Raw genomic sequence first — 19,206 nt, forward strand, 5'->3', positions numbered from 1 at the left:
GAACTATATGGGATATTTGATAAATGGAGAACTCAAGTTAAGGGGCATGATTGATTAAAAGGACTCGAGAAATTAAAATCACAAATAATCTAATTATATGAGTTAGAATCCACTTAAATACCCCCTTTTGAGATAGAGAATCCAAACTCATATATAAGACTATCAACATCAACATCAACAATGAAAAAGTCTCACTCTTTAAGACTTTGTATCTAAGAGGTACTTTCACTCAGGAGCAACAAAAAAAGTACCTGTTAGGGAGATATGTTTTGTAAAGTACTATCTCTTTCGACGAGATCCGTATTTTTTAAATATTTGAATATTGAAATGTAACGATGTAGAGTTACAAATAGATGATTAATTAGTTTCATTTAAGAAATTTGTGTGAGAGTTGAATGCTTACCATGTAATTATTATTAAAAAATTATAACAAATCAGTAATATGTATACATGTGACTCATTTAAATACTAAAAATGGATAATCCATTTAAGAGAGAACATTACTACATTCCTTTTTAAAAAATAGCAGTACATGACTTTTTTCCTTTTGATAAAAATAGTAACATGATCAAAACTCTATCTAACATAAAATATCAAAAGATCCCTCAAAAAAATAAAATATCAAAAGATTGCTTAGTTAAACCCCAATTTCCTCCTCATCAAGCGACAAAGATATGGAGGATCTAATTTAACATTTTTTATTTTCACAAGAGTAGATATAAATTCCATCAAAAAATAAATAAGAGACAAAATATATATAGCATATTTACATATATAGCAAGCATATAAATAAATGTAACTATTGACTTAATAAACAGAATCTAACATAGATTTTGACTTGAACGCATTATTTTCCTAATTCCATACTATACGACAAGATGTAAAAGTAAAACTCTATTTTTGATAATAAAGATTATTGTTTATTATTAGTAACAAGTAGTAATAGTAAAATGTCCTAATTGTAGTAAATAAACCAATTTCAAAATAAGCACGCATGGCATGAGTTACCCTTGAAGGACAATAGTACACATTCACTTTCACTTATAGGAAATTATAAATAAAAGGACAGAGTCGTAATCCTATTCCTACATCCTATATCCTATACTTTCAAGCATAGAAATAAACAAGCAAAGAAATAAATAAATAAAAAAAGCAAAAAGCCACATTATTATACGTAATAATTAACCGAAAAAAATGAAGCACTCCATTAAAACATGTAACACAAGCATTGATAACTGATCACGAGAATGTTCATATGATGAATTGGAGTATTTCTCTCTCTAGAAACCAAACTCATTAATATAAATGTTAGTGAAAATTGAAAATGAAGGAAATGGTAGAAATACAAAACAACGACTTAAATGAATCTTAATTAACTCAAACACGATCGATGCATTTTGATTACTTTAAACGATCAATGGACGCAGTTGTGTACAGATGATACTTGAGTTTCGAAAAAAAAAAGAAGAAAGTACAAGAAAGCTTGTGATGGATGCCACGTGGCATGGTTAGAATGGAAGAGTGGTTCTCTCTCAACTGCCATGTCAGATCGTCCTATGAGCCCGGCGAATCCGTATTTGTGTGTCTTTCTCTTTCTAAAACTATACATCTCTCTCTCTCTCTCTCTCTCTCTATAAACACAAACATCAACAAACATATCTATCTCATTTTACTTTCTCTCTCTATTTATACATTTGTCTGCCCCTTTCACGTTTTCTCTCTCCTCGAATCTCTCTCATTCTCTCTCTCCTCTCTCGGTGCTGTATCCATCTTCATGCCCTAAACACTATCCTTGCCCCCTTTTCAATCTCATGCAATTCATCTTTGATCCATCTTCAATATTGGTATGCTTCTTAATTTCTCTTGTTTTGCTTGCTTTTTTCTTTGGTTTTGCTGCAAATTTTGCTTTTTCTGGGGTTTTATATGTTTGTTTGATTTCAGCTGGGTTTTGTTTGGTTTGTGTTTGAGTATCTTCATTCTTAAGCCACTGTGTGTTTAATTGTTGTTTTTGCTGAAGAATTTTTGATTTTATTAAGCTAGAATGTTACTTTGATTTTGAGATGGTTTCTTGAGTTGAATAGTGCTTTAAATGGGTTTGTAGGTTTTGCTTTAAGTTGAATTCAATGTGCATGATAATGCTTTAACGTTTTGGAGTGAATTGATAAGTTTTTGATGAAGTTTTTGTGGTTTGCTTTGGAAGATTCAGTGACTTGCTGTTTATTGCATACGTTTCATTATGTTAGATATGAGATTAAATTAGATTTAGTACATTTAATAGTTTCTACTTGGATGTGTTCCTTTCTAGTTTGTCTATTTTGATATGAATAATCTGATCTTGCTTTTGATTTGGGATTTTTTTTGGATAATGCGAATCTTATAGTATCTCAAGTAGTTTACTAATGTCAACAGCGTTGTCAAATATCGGCCATGGCGGTGCCATGGTGGATACCGGTGGCGATTTTTCAGAAAACCGACATGGGTAATTTCTGAAGGATGCCGGCGCCATACTTGGATATGCCGACCTTATATGTTCGCCGTTTTGTTGGATTTGTGGCTTTCTGCCATGGTCTTCCGTCTGCCATTTATAATACATTGATTGTGAATGTTTTATATGATTGATTTGGGGGAGGGGTAGAATGGTTGGTTGAAGGTGTAGGCAATATTTGTTTCAATGTTTTCTTGTTGTTTAGTGTGTGAATATAGTTGAACTGGGGGACTAACATTGGCAATGAGATAGTTGAAATGGGATTGGTAATGCTATTAATCATGTTAATATCTCCTTGAAGACATGTCTTGTGATCAAATGCCACTGTTTTTTAGTGTTTGACAGTAAGCTTTTGGCTTTCTTTTTCGAGGGAGGGATAGCGTGGAGGTTATTTTTTGTCCTAACATTGTGAAACAAAACATCTCATTTGCTTTAATTTTGACATCACTATTGTACACGTTCAAAGCTTCTGCTTAACTTTGATCGCCACATTTATTTTTAAACCTTGCTAATTGATATTAGCTTGTTTTCCTACCAAACACAAAATTTGTTGTATGATGTACAACGCTGTCAAATAGCCGCGGCAGCGGCGCTATAGCATAACCAAATTTGAAGAAATCGCTACTGTTTTGCGATACACTATTCAGTACAAAATATTGTAAATAGTGCTATAGGCGCTATAGCACTGTAACGTAGCAGAATTTGAACAAACTGCTATTTTTTGCGGTCCATGATTGACAACAACTTGACGCTAATTCATTCTACACTCCATGGACTCTTTCATTTTCTTAACAAGTAGCAAGTTATAAATTACTTTTCATTCAGCTACTCTGTCATTTGCTTCACTCTTGGGGTTTCAATCTTACCTAAGTTGGTAGGAGTTTCCAAGTTCATTAAAGTTGAAATAAGTCACAACTTAAATGAACCCAAAGTGCATAGAACTTCTAGTAGCATTGGTGAATCCTGCCATTCAGAAAGAGAAAAAAAACAAGCATCGGTGAATCCAAAACAAGACATACATTTTTTCTAGTTAGCCACACTCAGTAATTCTTTTTCTGCTGATGTTAGCCACACTCAGTAATTCTTTTTCTGCTGATAGTTGAACTTTACTTGCTTTAATTATGAGAATATTATTGATTACTAGGGTTAATATTTAATTATTGTTAAATGCTTTTTTATATTTATTTCTGTTTGCAGTGTTGGCTTGTCCTAGACTTGCTGATGACACATTGATGGACAAAGTGCTGATTTCTTATGCAGGGCACATGTGAATGAAGAAGGAAAGCAAATCATCTGCTCCTACAATGCTTAACAAGAACTGGGTTTTAAAGCGCAAGCGAAGAAAACTTCCCATAGGACCGGATCAGTCCTCTGGTAAAGAGCAATCCAATGGTAAAGAAGATAATTCAGTTGCATCTGAATCTTCTAGGAGTGCTTCAGCTAAACGTATGTTAAAGACCGAAGAAGGCACTGCTCAATTTTCATCTAAGAAGAAGGGACATGACGGGGTAAGTCACTTACTGTGTCCAATCAGTTGCTTATGGATAGTTTACCTTCAGTCGGACATTTATAAAGAAGGGCCAAATAGGAAAAGTACTGCAAGTATTATTTTTATTTTTTACATTTCCATATATTTGATTTACTTCACTGTTGATAGATTTGTATCTTTGGAAGTCTAGACAATTGTTGCTAAATTTGTTATCACTTCTGTCATGTCATCTTCACTGTTGAGGTTGAGGGTCTTTTTTATTTCCAAAGGGGGTATAAATGTCAAAGTTATCGTCGTGTTAATTAGAAATAAGATGTGTTAGATTTAGCAAGTGTAAATACATAGTCGATTAACATAATAATGGTTATTGTATATAAGTCAATGATCAGGTTGCACATTAGCTAATGATTAGCACATTTATTGGTGAGAATTATACTACGAATAAGAGATCAGTGTTCATCCTAGATATACATAATTCAGCATACTCTCCCTCATATTTATATGGTATGAAGCAGTATCAGCACCTTTCTCTTGACATACTCGCGTAGTATTCAATTGGCTGGGCTCCTACATAATCTAGAACTTCTATTCCACAGTGTATGTCTCATGATTCTTCTTTTCCAATTGGCCGGGCAGTTATATCTGCTTCTGTTTGGAGTTTTTGTTTCATCAGTTGTTAGATGATTAAGCCTGTTTCTCTCTCTTGGTATTTAGCTACTTTATTTTGCGTCATGAAATTATTTGAGCCTACACATCATGAGTGCTTGCTTGCTTAGAATTGCCCAACTGTGTTTGACTGCCTCAAATTAGTCAGCACTTAAGATTGCTTCTAATGGACCTCCGATTTTTCTTCACATGCGGGTTGCTGAAATCTGGCTATAAATGACTCATCGATGCATGAGAGTGTGAGTTACTTTCTCCGGCCAGTTTCTCAATAGACTTGCTCACTCCGTAAAGCACCGTCTCTGCTAGTCCTCAACTCAGATTTACTACAATTCAACCTTCCCTTTGTTCTTCTACTCATTGATAAATGATACTCTGAGTTGGAGGCAATGGCGTTCAAGTGCAGATAGTATGATTCCTTTGCTGAACAATGACAGCAACTCTCTAATGTGGATCATTAAGCACCGCAAGAAGCCCATTTATGCCCCTGCCAACAATGACAAGAGGCTTTAATGACAGTGCTACCTGCCAGCCACCACCAAAGCTACCTCAAAAGAATAATGGCCTTGATAAAATCTAGAAAGCTGCCACCCGAAATCATATAGAAGATTTATTACCAAGTCCCTTAGAGGGCCTCAGGTTGATTTGACTCATAGCAAACTTAGTGCATATGATATATCTTACAATTTGGCTGAGCCTAACTCAACCACACAAAATCGACTTATAAGACGAGGGTTGCCTCCCACTTATACATATTTTTTTGGGCCATATGTCATCCAATGTGGGACTCTTAACACATCCCTATCACGTCCTAAATTGTATATCTGAAGCATGACCCAACTGGCCTGATAGCGGGTGGCCTAACAGATCTTGGATAAGCTTTCATACTATTTTTTAATTTGGGTTTGGCTTAACTCAACACTGCAAAACTGTCCTGTAAGGTGAGAGATGCCTCCCACTTATAGATATTTTTTTAAGCCATATCTCATCAAATGTGAGACTCTTGGCAATATATGCGATCTAGCTTGGGGCGTGTTAGATTTACTAACTCAAAACACGTGTAAATATACAATCACCTATAATTATGGTCATTGATGTCAATTATTTATTTAATAGTCCCAATTAACTGCTTGGTTGATTACAAATTACAATTATTAAGCTATATAAGTAAAGAGATCTGCCTATATACACTGAATTCAATATACTTTTTAATTCTATGGGATTGCTTCATGTTCTTAAACATTCTGATACAAATGGGTACCACTTTTTGCATGGTGGTAACTTGGCAGCTCTGCAGTATGATTCATATGGCAATGTGTTGTGTATGCATTTATTTGGTGTTAATGGTACGAGAGAAATGTAATTTGTTTTTGAAGAAGTACATATCGCTGTCTCTTTATTTCGAAAAGAATTGCCTTGGCTTTTATGGTGCCCGGCTAATGAGATATTTTTAGGGTTCTATGGCCGATATTAGTGGTCTTGTTTTCCTGATATTAGTTTACTTGTTTAATCATTATTGTTACCTTTAATAGGATATGTTGGCAGCATATCTTTTCTAATAAACAAAATTCTTATGGGACATACATGGTGGGAGTAGATTTGAATGTATTGTCATTTGAATAATTTCCTCTTTATTTTGTTTGTTATATATTTTATTTTCTAGCTGCATATGTTATCCTATGTATTCATAATTCCATCTTTTTCAATTAATAATATTATTTATAGGAAAATCTTACTGGGGTGCTTCAAATTAAGTTATTTGTTTTGTTTTTATATACTGTTAGTTTGAATACTCTAACTGTGATACAATAAAACTTTTGATCCAGTATTTCTATGAATGCGTGATCTGTGATCTTGGTGGCAACTTATTGTGCTGTGATAGCTGTCCTCGCACTTATCATTTACAGTGTCTTGACCCTCCTCTTAAGGTATGTTTGTTTGAGTTGTTTTGTGTTGAGCTGTTTAATGTTAATTAAAAAAGCATGATTCTCAGGTTGTGTATTTTTGTTTTTGTTAATTTGTGATTTTATCTCCTGAAGCGCATCCCTATGGGGAAGTGGCAATGTCCAAGCTGCTTTGAAGAAAATGATCAACTAAAGCCCTTAAATAATCTTGATTCAATTTCGAGACGAGCGAGGACAAAGACTGTACCTGTAAAATCAAAAGCTGGAGTTAACCCTGTCAACCTGGAAAAGGTTTCTGGGATTTTCGGAAATAAACATATTTCAAAAAAAAGGTCAACCAAAGCAAAATCTATTTCAACTATGGGAGGCAAATTCTTTGGAATGAAACCAGTGCTTTCCCCAGTGGATGCTACTTGTAGTGACAAGCCGATGGATCCATCTCTTGAGAGTTGCATGGAAGGAACTTCATGTGCAGATGCCGATGAAAAGAACTTGAACTTGTCCCCAACAGTCGCACCTATGGACAGGATGTCAGTTTCACCTGATAAGGAAGTCTTATCTCCCTCTAAAATTACCAATTTAGACGCAAATGATGACCTTCTGGAAGAGAAGCCTGATTTATCTTGTGATAAAATTCCTTTTAGAAAAACACTTGTTCTTGCTATTACTGTTGGTGGAGAGGAAATGGGGAAAAGGAAGCATAAAGTTATTGGTGATAATGCTAATCAAAAGAAGCGTAGGACTGAAAAGGGGAAAAAGGTTGTCATTACTCCTATAAAGTCAAAGTCTGGAAATAATAAAGTACAGACGAAGCAAAAGTCCAAAACACATAAAATTTCCATATCTGCATCAAAAGGGGATGTTGGAAAAAAAAAATCTGATGCCCAGCAGAAAGATAAGGTACTTGTTCTGCTCTACAATTTCAGGATGTTTACTTCTAAGAACCTTTAAAACATTTTATTCAATTGATTTACTTCTGGATAAGTACTTATTGCACACTCTTAAGTTCTTGTTAAATTGCAGAGATCATTTTATTAATAATTTTAATGACTAGATATCGGCATAATATTATTACTATTTTTATTACAGATCTAAATTGTTTATCATTAAATTGCAAATACTAATTTGACTACTACTAAAATTTCAAATATTCACTTTATTAATAATGTTTAGAGTGTATAGTCCTTTTTTTTTAATAATAAAAAATTGTCCTTTTCACCCCGCTTGGCATAATTCCGGACCATGGGAGGCTACTTTAAATGAAATACTGTTCTTACTTCCTTACTCGCCTTCCCTATCATATTCATACTTTCTGCACTTGAAATTCTATATTGGTGGCACTTTATATACTTATTGGAAGTTTGCTAAGAGTGCATCTGTGATGTCTAAATTATGAAAGAGTTAATGACTGGCCTTGAATTCTGGTGACTCAAATGGGCAGCAGGAAAGATCTTTAATACGAATAATTTTGGAACTGTATTTTTTTAAATGGGATAAGCCGAATAACCTTTCAATGCTCAAATTTATTTTCATCTGTTAATTTCTATGCATTTCCCATATTCTAGGCCACTGTAAGCTTTCAGCTAGGAAAAAGTAAAGTTTGAATGCAAAAATAAGGAATGAGTGCAGATTGACAGAACGCTAGCATTTGAGCAATGACTAGGATACAGGAGATAACTATTGTATGAGATGATCTGTATAAGTACATCCACCATTTTTTATAAGAGCAAATTTAAACATTTTTTTTGTGAGATCTTTTTTTGATATGTGACTGTAGGGGAAGATAAAAAGAAGGTAGAAGTATTTCTTGAGGTATTAGGTTTGCAGCATTGAGTTAGATTTAGGAATATCAGTAGCTGTGGTTTATAGGTTTCAAAGCAGTTATAATGTGATAAAGTATATTAAGCTCACTTTCTGAATATATTAATCCTTCTATTTTATCCATGATATATATTGATATATAGCGGATATGTAGGGTACATTTATTATCATTGTTATTATGATATTGTATATGTGTTTAGCTGTAAGCCTGTAAGCATTATTTGCTTTTGCTTGGGTGCAGAAGTTCTCTCAGGTTATGAAAGATTCCTCAAATGTGCTTGATAAAGCTGGAAGCCACTTGGACGACACTTTAATGCATGAAGACAGTACTATTATTGAATCTCTGCAGGTAATCATCTAAACAGATCTGTTAAAGAAAATGCCTTCCCTGTTAGCTTGTATGTGATTATCATGTCTTCTTTTGTACTTGTATATCCATCTCACAGGTTGATCAAGTCTTAGGGTGCCGAATACAAGGCGAGGACACAAACTCAATACGACAATTATCCTTGAAAGTTGGGGATGACTCACCTTCTGGCGATCTTGTAATGTCAGAAAACCAGACAAGGCTAGCAGAAGATAATTCTGCTTGTGATAATGATTTGGATGGTGAAATAGCTGAAAATCTTGTTCATGATCCTCAAAATGTCAAAAGTTCTGATGAAGGAGAGTTGCACAACACTGATAGAGTGGAAAAAATTCATGTATATAGGAGATCAATAACAAAAGAAAGTAAGAATGGAAATCTCTTAAATTCATTGAGTAAAGCCACTGATGATTTAGGCTCCTGTGCGAGGGATGGTACAGATCAGGATGATTATGCTGTATCTGATGAACAATTGGAAAAGGAAAATGACAAGTTGGAGACAGAGGAGAATCTTAATGTTGTTTTAAGAGGGGACGGCAACAGCAAACTTCCAAATAATTGTGAAATGCACGACTCTCTTGAAACTAAACAAAAGGAAGTGGTTTTGGAGAAGGGAATGGGTAGCAGTGGTGATAATAAAGTTCAGGATTCTATTGGAGAGGAAGTTTCCTATGAATTTTTAGTTAAGTGGGTTGGAAAGTCTCATATTCATAATAGTTGGATATCTGAATCCCACTTAAAAGTTATTGCAAAGAGAAAACTAGAAAATTACAAGGCAAAATATGGAACAGCAACAATAAATATCTGTGAGGAACAATGGAAGAATCCTGAGCGGTTGCTTGCTATTCGCACTTCCAAACAAGGCACATCTGAAGCATTTGTTAAGTGGACTGGAAAACCTTACAATGAGTGCACCTGGGAAAGTTTAGATGAACCTGTGCTTCAAAATTCTTCTCATTTGATTACACGTTTCAACATGTTTGAAACTCTTACATTGGAAAGGGAAGCATCAAAGGAAAATTCAACTAAAAAAAGTAGTGACCGTCAAAATGATATAGTTAATCTTTTAGAGCAACCTAAAGAGCTAAGAGGTGGTTCTTTGTTTCCCCATCAGCTTGAGGCTCTGAACTGGTTACGTAAATGCTGGTATAAGTCAAGGAATGTGATACTTGCTGATGAGATGGGGCTTGGGAAAACAATATCTGCTTGTGCTTTTATTTCATCATTGTATTTTGAATTCAAAGTTTCACGTCCTTGTTTGGTCCTGGTACCTCTTGTTACAATGGGCAATTGGCTTGCTGAATTTGCGCTATGGGCTCCAGATGTGAATGTTGTTCAATATCATGGCTGTGCAAAAGCAAGAGCCATAATTAGGCAGTATGAATGGCATGCAAGTGATCCAAGTGGATTGAATAAGAAAACAGAAGCCTATAAATTTAATGTGCTTTTGACTTCATATGAAATGGTTCTTGCCGATTATTCTCATTTTCGGGGAGTTCCTTGGGAAGTTCTTATCGTTGACGAGGGCCATCGATTGAAGAATTCAGAAAGTAAGCTGTTCAGCTTGCTAAATTCAATCTCTTTTCAGCATCGTGTTCTGTTGACAGGCACCCCTCTCCAAAACAACCTTGGTGAGATGTACAACCTGCTTAATTTCTTGCAGCCAGCATCATTTCCTTCCCTATCTGCATTTGAAGAGAGATTTAATGATCTTACGTCCGCAGAGAAAGTTGATGAATTGAAAAAACTAGTTTCTCCTCATATGCTTCGTAGACTTAAAAAGGATGCCATGCAAAATATTCCTCCCAAGACAGAAAGAATGGTTCCTGTTGAGTTGTCATCCATCCAAGCTGAATATTATCGTGCAATGCTTACAAAGAATTATCAAATATTGCGGAATATTGGGAAAGGTATTGCTCAGCAATCTATGCTGAACATTGTGATGCAACTGAGGAAGGTCTGCAATCATCCATATCTCATACCAGGAACTGAGCCTGATTCTGGATCTGTTGAGTTTCTTCATGAAATGAGAATAAAGGCTTCGGCCAAGTTGACTCTTCTGCATTCTATGCTAAAGATTCTGTATAAGGAAGGTCATAGAGTTCTTATTTTCTCACAAATGACAAAGCTTCTTGACATCCTGGAGGACTATTTGAACATAGAATTTGGGCCTAAAACATATGAGAGAGTGGATGGCTCTGTGTCTGTAACAGATCGTCAGACAGCAATTGCACGCTTCAACCAAGACAAAAGTCGATTTGTTTTCTTATTATCCACTCGGTCTTGTGGACTTGGGATAAATTTGGCCACTGCTGACACTGTGATCATCTATGATTCTGATTTCAACCCTCATGCAGATATCCAAGCAATGAATCGAGCACACAGAATTGGACAATCAAATAGACTTTTAGTATACCGGCTTGTGGTTCGTGCCAGTGTTGAAGAGCGCATCTTGCAGCTTGCTAAGAAGAAATTGATGCTTGATCAGCTTTTTAAAGGCAAATCTGGATCTCAAAAAGAAGTAGAAGATATTTTGAAGTGGGGAACTGAAGAACTCTTCAATGACTCTTGTGCCCTGAATGGGAAAGATACAAGTGAGAATAATAATAGTAACAAAGATGAGGCAGTTGCAGAAGTAGAACATAAGCATCGGAAGAGGACTGGTGGTCTTGGTGACGTATACGAGGATAAGTGTACAGATAACAGCAGCAAGATTATGTGGGATGAAAATGCCATTTTAAAATTGCTTGATCGTTCAAACCTTCAAGATGCTTCAACTGATATTGCCGAAGGGGATTCAGAGAATGATATGCTGGGATCAATGAAGGTGAAATAATTGACTAATATCTATTAGATACAGTATTTATTTGGTTCTTTGAATTTTGTGCAGAACCTAGAATCGTACACATGAAGAGAGATAAAATTGACTTGAAACTAAATTTTGTACAAAAACATGACTTACATTTTATGGACTACTGTACAACTTACATTTAATAAAAAATAGTTGTACTAAGAGGAAATAAATCCATATAATAAAAGGAAATAATGGAAAATCTTCCTACAATTCGAACTTCCGTTCAAGTTGGTAAATCAATATACCTGTCATTTGTATATTCCTACAAGAAAAGGAAATAAATCCATATAATAAAAGGATATAATGGAAAATCTTCTTGCAATTCAAAAATAGTTGTACTAAGAGGAAATAAATCCATATAATATGAAAAATAGCCCCTATCATTTTCTGGACAGCCGGGAAGATTTAGAAACTGTTTAATACAAAGTCCCTCAGTTAATACACCTGTCACTTTCATCCTGAAGTGGCATACACTTAATTATAAGACCATTATCCAACTTGTCTTTGATAAAATGCTGGTGTATATCTATATGCTTTGTCCTATCATGTTGAACTAGATTGCGTTCAATGTTAATTGTGGACTTGTTGACAAACTCCTTGTTCCGTAGCTTGGAATGTGATAGGGACTGAGTATTATGGTTGTCGGCTGCTTGGGAAGAAATACCTGTGCAGCCGCTGGGACATAGATCTTAAGGGGATTTCTATGATAGGGACTTGCTTGGCTATTAAGCGGTGCCCAAGTCGCACTTCAAGTAGTACGAGATGCTCAGCGGAGTATTTAAGTGGCTTGGTTCTTTCCTGCTGATAGTTGGGTTTTTAGGGATGGTTCCCCAAGTGCTGGGATACATATCAGAGCGCTTCCTTGCGCTTGACCTAGCAACGACCATGCTTTTTACTTCTCCATGTTGGGAGATTATCACCTAGGAACATACAGCTCCCTGACTTGGATTTCTTGAATGACTGATCTTGCATAATATGAGTCTGTCGTTGCAACTTTCCTTTATTTACTCTTAATTTGATTGTATCCCCATGTTCGTAGATACAGGTGGATATATTAAATACTTTGCCCCTTACCGTGGTTGAATTTTTCTTATGTAGGCCCTTGAGTGGAATGACGAACCGACTGAAGAACATGTAGAGGGTGAATCCCCTCCTCACGGAGCTGATGACATGTGTACACAAAACTCCGAGAAGAAAGAGGATAATGCAGTGATTGGCGGCGAAGAAAATGAATGGGACCGACTATTGCGTTTGAGGTAAGGAGCTACTATTTGACAATTTCCAGTATAAATGACTATGCTGTTTAATAAAATACATATTTAATAACAATGAGAAATGTCATTTTAAGGTCCATTATGAACATAAAAATATATATTGAGAGATGCTTTTGTTGCCGAGAGCACTCTTGCTTGTAGATGAGGGCAGTACTACCTCCTTGTCAGAAATGACCTCAAATGAAAACAGAGGTTTATGATACCGATTAAGATTGGCTTTACTTGTCTCTGTTGGCTTCTATTAAGTCAACCACACATGGTAGCATAAGGCTTGGGTTCTGTTTATCTTTGGTTTTTTGCTCACGGTTTCGGTTAGGATTAGTCACATGATTTGTGTGTGTGAAATATGCATTTGCTGTAGAATCCTAAATTAGTTGCTAAATAGGATTAGAATTAGAAATCACTTTTTTTTAACAAAGAAATCACGTTAATTTGTTGATTTTGTAAATACATTATAAATACAACCTTTTCTGGTCTGATTAGGCACGGATATTCAAATTTTATATTTTCTTTATGGAGGTTTGTATATTAGATATTCTGAGAAAATGAGTGCATCTTTTGAGGTGATTTATTGTTCTTTTCCTTGCTTTCTTCCCCAGTTTTACATCCCTTAACGATTATTCCTGATCCTGGTGTTCTGTATTTAATTTTCTTCATTTCTTAGTCAAACTGTTTTCTTTTATACAAGCTTGAGTGGGCAAATAAAGACAGAAGGCCTAGGAATCAGTTGTATTTATACATGCCCATCACATAAAATCAAAATGTAGGCTGACCAATACTTGTTTTTTACACGTAATTACTTACCAGAACTGAAGTAGCTTACGATGAACTCTTTGATCAGATGATGGTGAAGGAGCTATGATTAGTTTATAAATTACAAATTACTACATTATTTTTGTATGCAAAAAGTTAATTCATATTGTGCTGCATGCATTTTGATATCATAGGCTAGTCATCAAGTGGTGTGACTAATGTCTTAGCTTGAATTTTCTTGTGTGTTTAATCTGGTTTGTAGGTGGGAGAAATATCAGAGCGAGGAGGAAGCAGCTCTTGGTCGAGGGAAGCGGCAGAGGAAAGCTGTTTCTTATAGAGAAGCATATGCTCCACACCCAGTCGAAGCAGTGACTGAGGTAATTTGCTTTGTTTCTGCCAGTACTTGTTAAGCTTTATTAATTCTAATTAGGAGGTGGTGACTGGTGAGAAGTGTTTGTTTCTGATAAAATCTCAAAAACATCTGCCCATATGCTTTTCTCAGTTATACATGTTAATCAAATTTAAGATTGGTTAAGTTAGGCTTAGGGCCTCCTTCTTTCGCATTGATTAAATGCTTTTTTCGATCACAACTTGTTTCATCAGATATTAGTTGCTGACCAGCAGAATCTTGCTATATTTATGCCTTCTTATTTAAATAGCTCTGTGATAAGGATCACAACTTTCTACAATATCTGACACCTTCCAAGAATTTAGCTAGGTCTGAATTGGTTTCTTTAGTGTGATCTTATGACTCTCTAAAAAATAACATGCATATTTATGATTTGCATTTGACATGAAGATTTTATATTGTGCACTTAGGTTTTTTATTTTGAACAAGGACCTTCTAGTCTCCATTTATTTCCAGCTTAGTATTATATTAGTTTTAGACTTTTAGTTATTAGTTTGTGTTGAAGGCTGTAAATAGGCCCCTATTCACATTTTATGGATCACTTGCTTAATTACTGACTGTTAAAATTTTAATTTGTTCATCTGCCTTACCACTTCAGCTTTGGTTTTTTAGTTTCTTAACATTTTTTATTCTTCCTGGTAAGAAATTATCTTTTATTAATGTTTTCTATGATGTGCTTATTCAACCAGAGTGGCGGTGATGAGGAAAAAGTACCAGAACCTGAGCGTGAATATACACCAGCAGGACGGGCTCTGAAGGCAAAATTGTATGTTTTAGTTTTCAAGCTTTCGGAATTACATTAAATTTATTAGACATGATTAAGGATGAATATGTCATCTGTACCGATGGTTTTTTTTATGGCTTCATTCTGGTATTCTGCTCAGGCTTCTTTCATCGGGTTTCTTTTGACAATGTATTAGGTATTATTTAGTTATCTCGCTGTATTATGTGTGCGCATAGATCTGATTGGTTATAGCGGTTAAGACTTAGTTAACACCTTTTAGGAGATAGTTCATGTCAATTACAACTGTGACCAATTCAATGCACTAAATAGTTCTGAGTATAGCACTCAGTATCATAATTCAGACTCAGGTTTTTTTGTCTCCCAATCTTTCCCTTTCTCAACCAAAATATGCAATACCAATTCTTTCGGAATGCTTTTTTTTATTTTATTGAGGGGTTTGTTTTTCTAAGAGTATTCTGGTATATAAAGGATTATCTCCTTTCTCTATTATTGGTTTCTTTTATAGCAAAAAAAGCAGGTGCAAATATAAACCTTTTATACTGTAATTTTCACTTCTGGAAACGACTTACCTGAAGCTCTAAGCAAATCCTGCATGCTAATTGATAATTATAGTTTATTTTGGTGTTAGACAAAGGTGGTGGTAGTTTGAGCGTTCAAACATTATGTTTAAATTATGGGAAATGTTAACCAATGCCCCCGGGGCACTGGTTAAGGAATTATAAAAGGAAATGTTTTCTCGAAAATTGTGTATTTTACTTTTTGAAGCTTGAAAAAGTGATATCTTTAATGCTGACTTTATTTTTTCTTTCCACTTATAACTGCTTAACTGGTGCCCCGGGGGCACGGGTTAACATGACCCTTAAATTATTTCACTCTAATTGGTGGTTTTCAAACACGCGGACCAATTTTTTGTCTTTTGGTAGTTTGATTGGCATTGTTATATCCAACGGTTTTAAGATTGATGATAAAATAGGTTCTTTATTGCTGAAATATTTGCACTTGTCAAACAGTGCTAAACTCCGTGCTCGGCAGAAGGAACGACTTGCTCAGAGGAATGCAATTAAAGAATCACATCCTACTGAAGGACTTCCAGGTACTGAGTCACTCATGCATCCTCCAGTCATTGCCAAGGATGGAGATCTAAGAGCTGGGCTGATACATTCAGTTCAAGAAAGAACTTCTATCAGCATAGAGGACAACAAAGATACTCAACTTTCAGAAGCTCAAAATAGCAATGCTGACTCCTTATCAAGGATCGAAAAGCTTTCAAAATATAAAATGAGCCATCACTTTGATGTTTCTGTCAATAATCCAGGCCGATCTTTGCCTGAACTTTTGCCACCAAATTACCACAATAAAGGGAAGATTAACACGACAAACTCTATGCCAAGCAACCATTTGTTGCCCGTTCTGGGACTCTGTGCTCCTAATGCTAATCAAATAGAATCATCAGAGGGTAGCACTTCAAAGTTAAATTGGAGACAAAATAGGCATGGATCCAGACAAGAGTTTCCATTCAACCTTGCCCCTTGCACCGAGACATCCATGGATGCTGAAGCAAGAAATAAGGAAAAGGCAGCTAATACCAAACCGTCGGATGCGTCAACAGAAAATTTACAACAAAGTTTCAAAAATAGCATCCCTGATAACTTTCTCCCATTTCTTCCGGTATGCTCTCTTAATATGATTGTGGATTTGTTGTCAATTGTGCTTGACTTTATGCATGTGTCACTATGATTGATGCATTTTTGTTGTTGTTGCAGTTTCCACCTGTGCAAGGAAAGGAATCTGATGCATTTGAGAGTTCAGGTGCTAGATTCTCTGCTTTCAAGGAAAAAATGGCCCTACCAAACCTGCCTTTCGATGAAAGGTTGATGGCGAGGTTTCCGCTCACGACCAAGAACATTCCAAATTCACATCCAGACCTCTTACCTAATTTGTCTTTAGGAGGCAGACTTGAAGCGCTGAATGGATCTATGCAAGACCTCCCAACATTGCCAACATTACCTAATTTCAAAATACCTCCAGAAGATTTATTTAGATATAATCAGCATGACAGGGATGTGCCCCCCATCTTGGGTTTAGGACAAAGGCCAACCACATTCTCATCATTCCCAGAAAACCACCGGAAAGTTCTTGAAAACATAATGATGAGAACTGGATCTGGACCAAGTAGTTTATTGAAAAAGAAGTCAAAATCAGATGGTTGGTCTGAAGATGAACTGGATTCGCTCTGGATTGGTGTCCGTAGGCATGGAAGGGGTAACTGGGATGCCATGCTCAGAGATACCAAGTTAAAGTTTTCGAAGTATAAAACATGCGAAGAATTATCAGTGAGGTGGGAGGAGGAACAAGTCAAGGTCTTTCAGGGGCCAGCTTTTCCTGTGCAAAGATCATCTTCCAAGACAACCAAGTCTACCAAATCTTCAAATTTTCCAATCTCTGATGCAATGATGGAAAGGGCCTTGCAAGGTAGCAAATTTCTTTTGCCGCCGAAATTTCAAAACCATCTGACCGACATGAAATTAGGATTAGGTGGTCCTGCATCTGGTCTTCCACACTTTAGAACAATGGATCGACCTAGTCTGCAAAATGATCACTTTGCACCTCTTCCATCTTGGAACCATGATATAAACAGAGCGAAATTTCTTGATGATGCTTCTGCTGAAACATCTGATAGACCAGGAACTTCTTCCAATGTACCGACAGAAAGACCGTTTCTGCTCAATTCTTTTGGAACAAGCAGCTTGAGTTCTTTAGGTTTGAATTGCTCAGGCAACATTAATATACATCAACAGGAGGATGAGCGCAGAAACACCAAGCGTGGAAAGTTACCTGTACATCTAGATGAATCACTTAATGACATGCATGATAGTAACATCAATGTAGGAAAAGGGGAATCTACTAGCTCAGGATTGTTATCCAACCCCATTAAACCAGGTCACATGAACTCAAAAGGGGAGGAAATAGCTGGAAGTAGTTCTTCAAAAGACAAGCTTCCCCACTGGTTACGACAAGCTGTGAGTTCCCCTGCCAAACATCCTGATCCTGAACTTCCTCCCACAGTATCGGCCATTGCTCATTCAGTTCGAATGCTCTATGGAGATGATAAGCCTACAATTCCTCCATTTGTGATCCCCGGACCACCCCCCTCCCTACCGAAGGACCCCAGGAGTAGTCTCAAGAAGAAAAGGAAGAGAAGATCACACAAGCCCAAGCTCTTTCTTCCAGATTTTTCTCCAGACTTTCACAGCAGCCACGCCTACCATGGTGATAATGGTGCTTCAAGCTCAGTTCCTTTCCCACCACCATTTCCTCTACTTCCTCCGCCAGGATTTCAGCAGATTGAATCTGACCTCAACTTGCCCCCTCTTAATTTAAAAGTGGCAAACCCATCACACTCATCGAAAAAGACATGCTTGGGATTATCTCCTTCTCCTGAAGTGCTTCAGTTGGTTGCATCATGTGTTGCTCCTGGCCCTCATATTCCATCAACTCCAAACTCTTCAAGCTTTCTTGAGAGCAAGCTTCCATTGCCAACAAGGCCAGTTGGCAGAGCCAAATTCAAAGACTCGGAAGGTACCTTCAGAAATAAGAAGCCTAGGCAGATTTCACCAGAAAATTGGTCTTCACCTGAAGAGCATAAAGTAGAACAAGTCCCTGACAGTGGAGATTCCAGCAAGACTCGGTCAGATCCCTCTCGGGTTGAACAGCCCCATGGAGAGGGGACATCATCTGAGGGAACTGTCTCAGATCATGATGTGAGGGATCAGGAAACATGATTGTTGTAGTGTCTTTTGTTAAAATATTGAAACCATATTCTTTCTTGCTGCTGAAGCCTTTTCACCAATGTGCTAAATTTTTTGTAGGTATGACAGTGAGTGAACTAGCAAATATAGTATTGTTGAGAATATGTAAAGTTTTTCTCTCCAAGTGAAATGAAATATATAGTGTTGCTTGCTGGGTATTGTTTGTACTTTATTGCCCTTTTTGTCTATTATTCCATAGCATTTTTTTGCAATTGGAATGGGATAATAATTCTTCATGGCAATCCATACTCCTTGTATTAATATGAATTATTAAGTATGATGGAAACATTAATACTGCAAACACATTCAACAATATGCCTTTGGAGGTCATGCAATCTTCTTGGAAGAGCTCTATTCTACAAATGTTATTTTTGAGAATTTTAAAAGCAGTATGTATTATGTGAAAACTGATAATTTGTTATTCATCTGATAGAATTAAAGGGTCTGAAATTTTCCTAATTTTTTATTTCCCAGACACTGCAAAATGTGTAGACTCGTACTTATGGTTAGCGATTACCTGTACCTCGGCTACTATTTGTATATAATCTACTAGACTTTTGACCCGTGCGACGCACGGGTCTTGTCGATTATAATAGAGACCAATGAATAATCTTTAACCCGTAAGATCATGGG

At 36.3% G+C, this 19,206-nt stretch overlaps 1 protein-coding gene across 3 annotated transcripts; it reads left to right on the forward strand.

Moving 5' to 3' along the window:
- Positions 1-1,625: 1,625 nt before the first annotated feature.
- On the forward strand, positions 1,626-18,948 carry LOC11415434 (protein CHROMATIN REMODELING 4). 3 transcript variants are annotated; one of them, XM_024781254.2, is made up of 11 exons: positions 1,626-1,844; positions 3,746-3,993; positions 6,464-6,565; positions 6,677-7,441; positions 8,607-8,711; positions 8,809-11,556; positions 12,682-12,839; positions 13,873-13,987; positions 14,709-14,785; positions 15,775-16,432; positions 16,528-18,948. In XM_024781254.2, exons 2-11 carry the CDS (start codon positions 3,757-3,759, stop codon positions 18,544-18,546), a joined length of 6,984 nt encoding a protein of 2,327 aa, XP_024637022.1. In that variant the 5' UTR covers positions 1,626-1,844; positions 3,746-3,756; the 3' UTR covers positions 18,547-18,948. The 3 variants fall into 3 exon arrangements, with proteins under 3 accessions (XP_024637022.1, XP_024637021.1, XP_003608515.3); XM_024781253.2 differs by having other exon boundaries at positions 1,627-1,844; positions 3,683-3,993; positions 8,604-8,711; XM_003608467.4 differs by having other exon boundaries at positions 1,627-1,844; positions 8,604-8,711.
- Positions 18,949-19,206: the final 258 nt, after the last annotated feature.

Source organism: Medicago truncatula, chromosome 4 (assembly GCF_003473485.1).
Source record: "Medicago truncatula cultivar Jemalong A17 chromosome 4, MtrunA17r5.0-ANR, whole genome shotgun sequence".
NCBI classification, from domain to species: Eukaryota; Viridiplantae; Streptophyta; class Magnoliopsida; order Fabales; family Fabaceae; genus Medicago; species Medicago truncatula.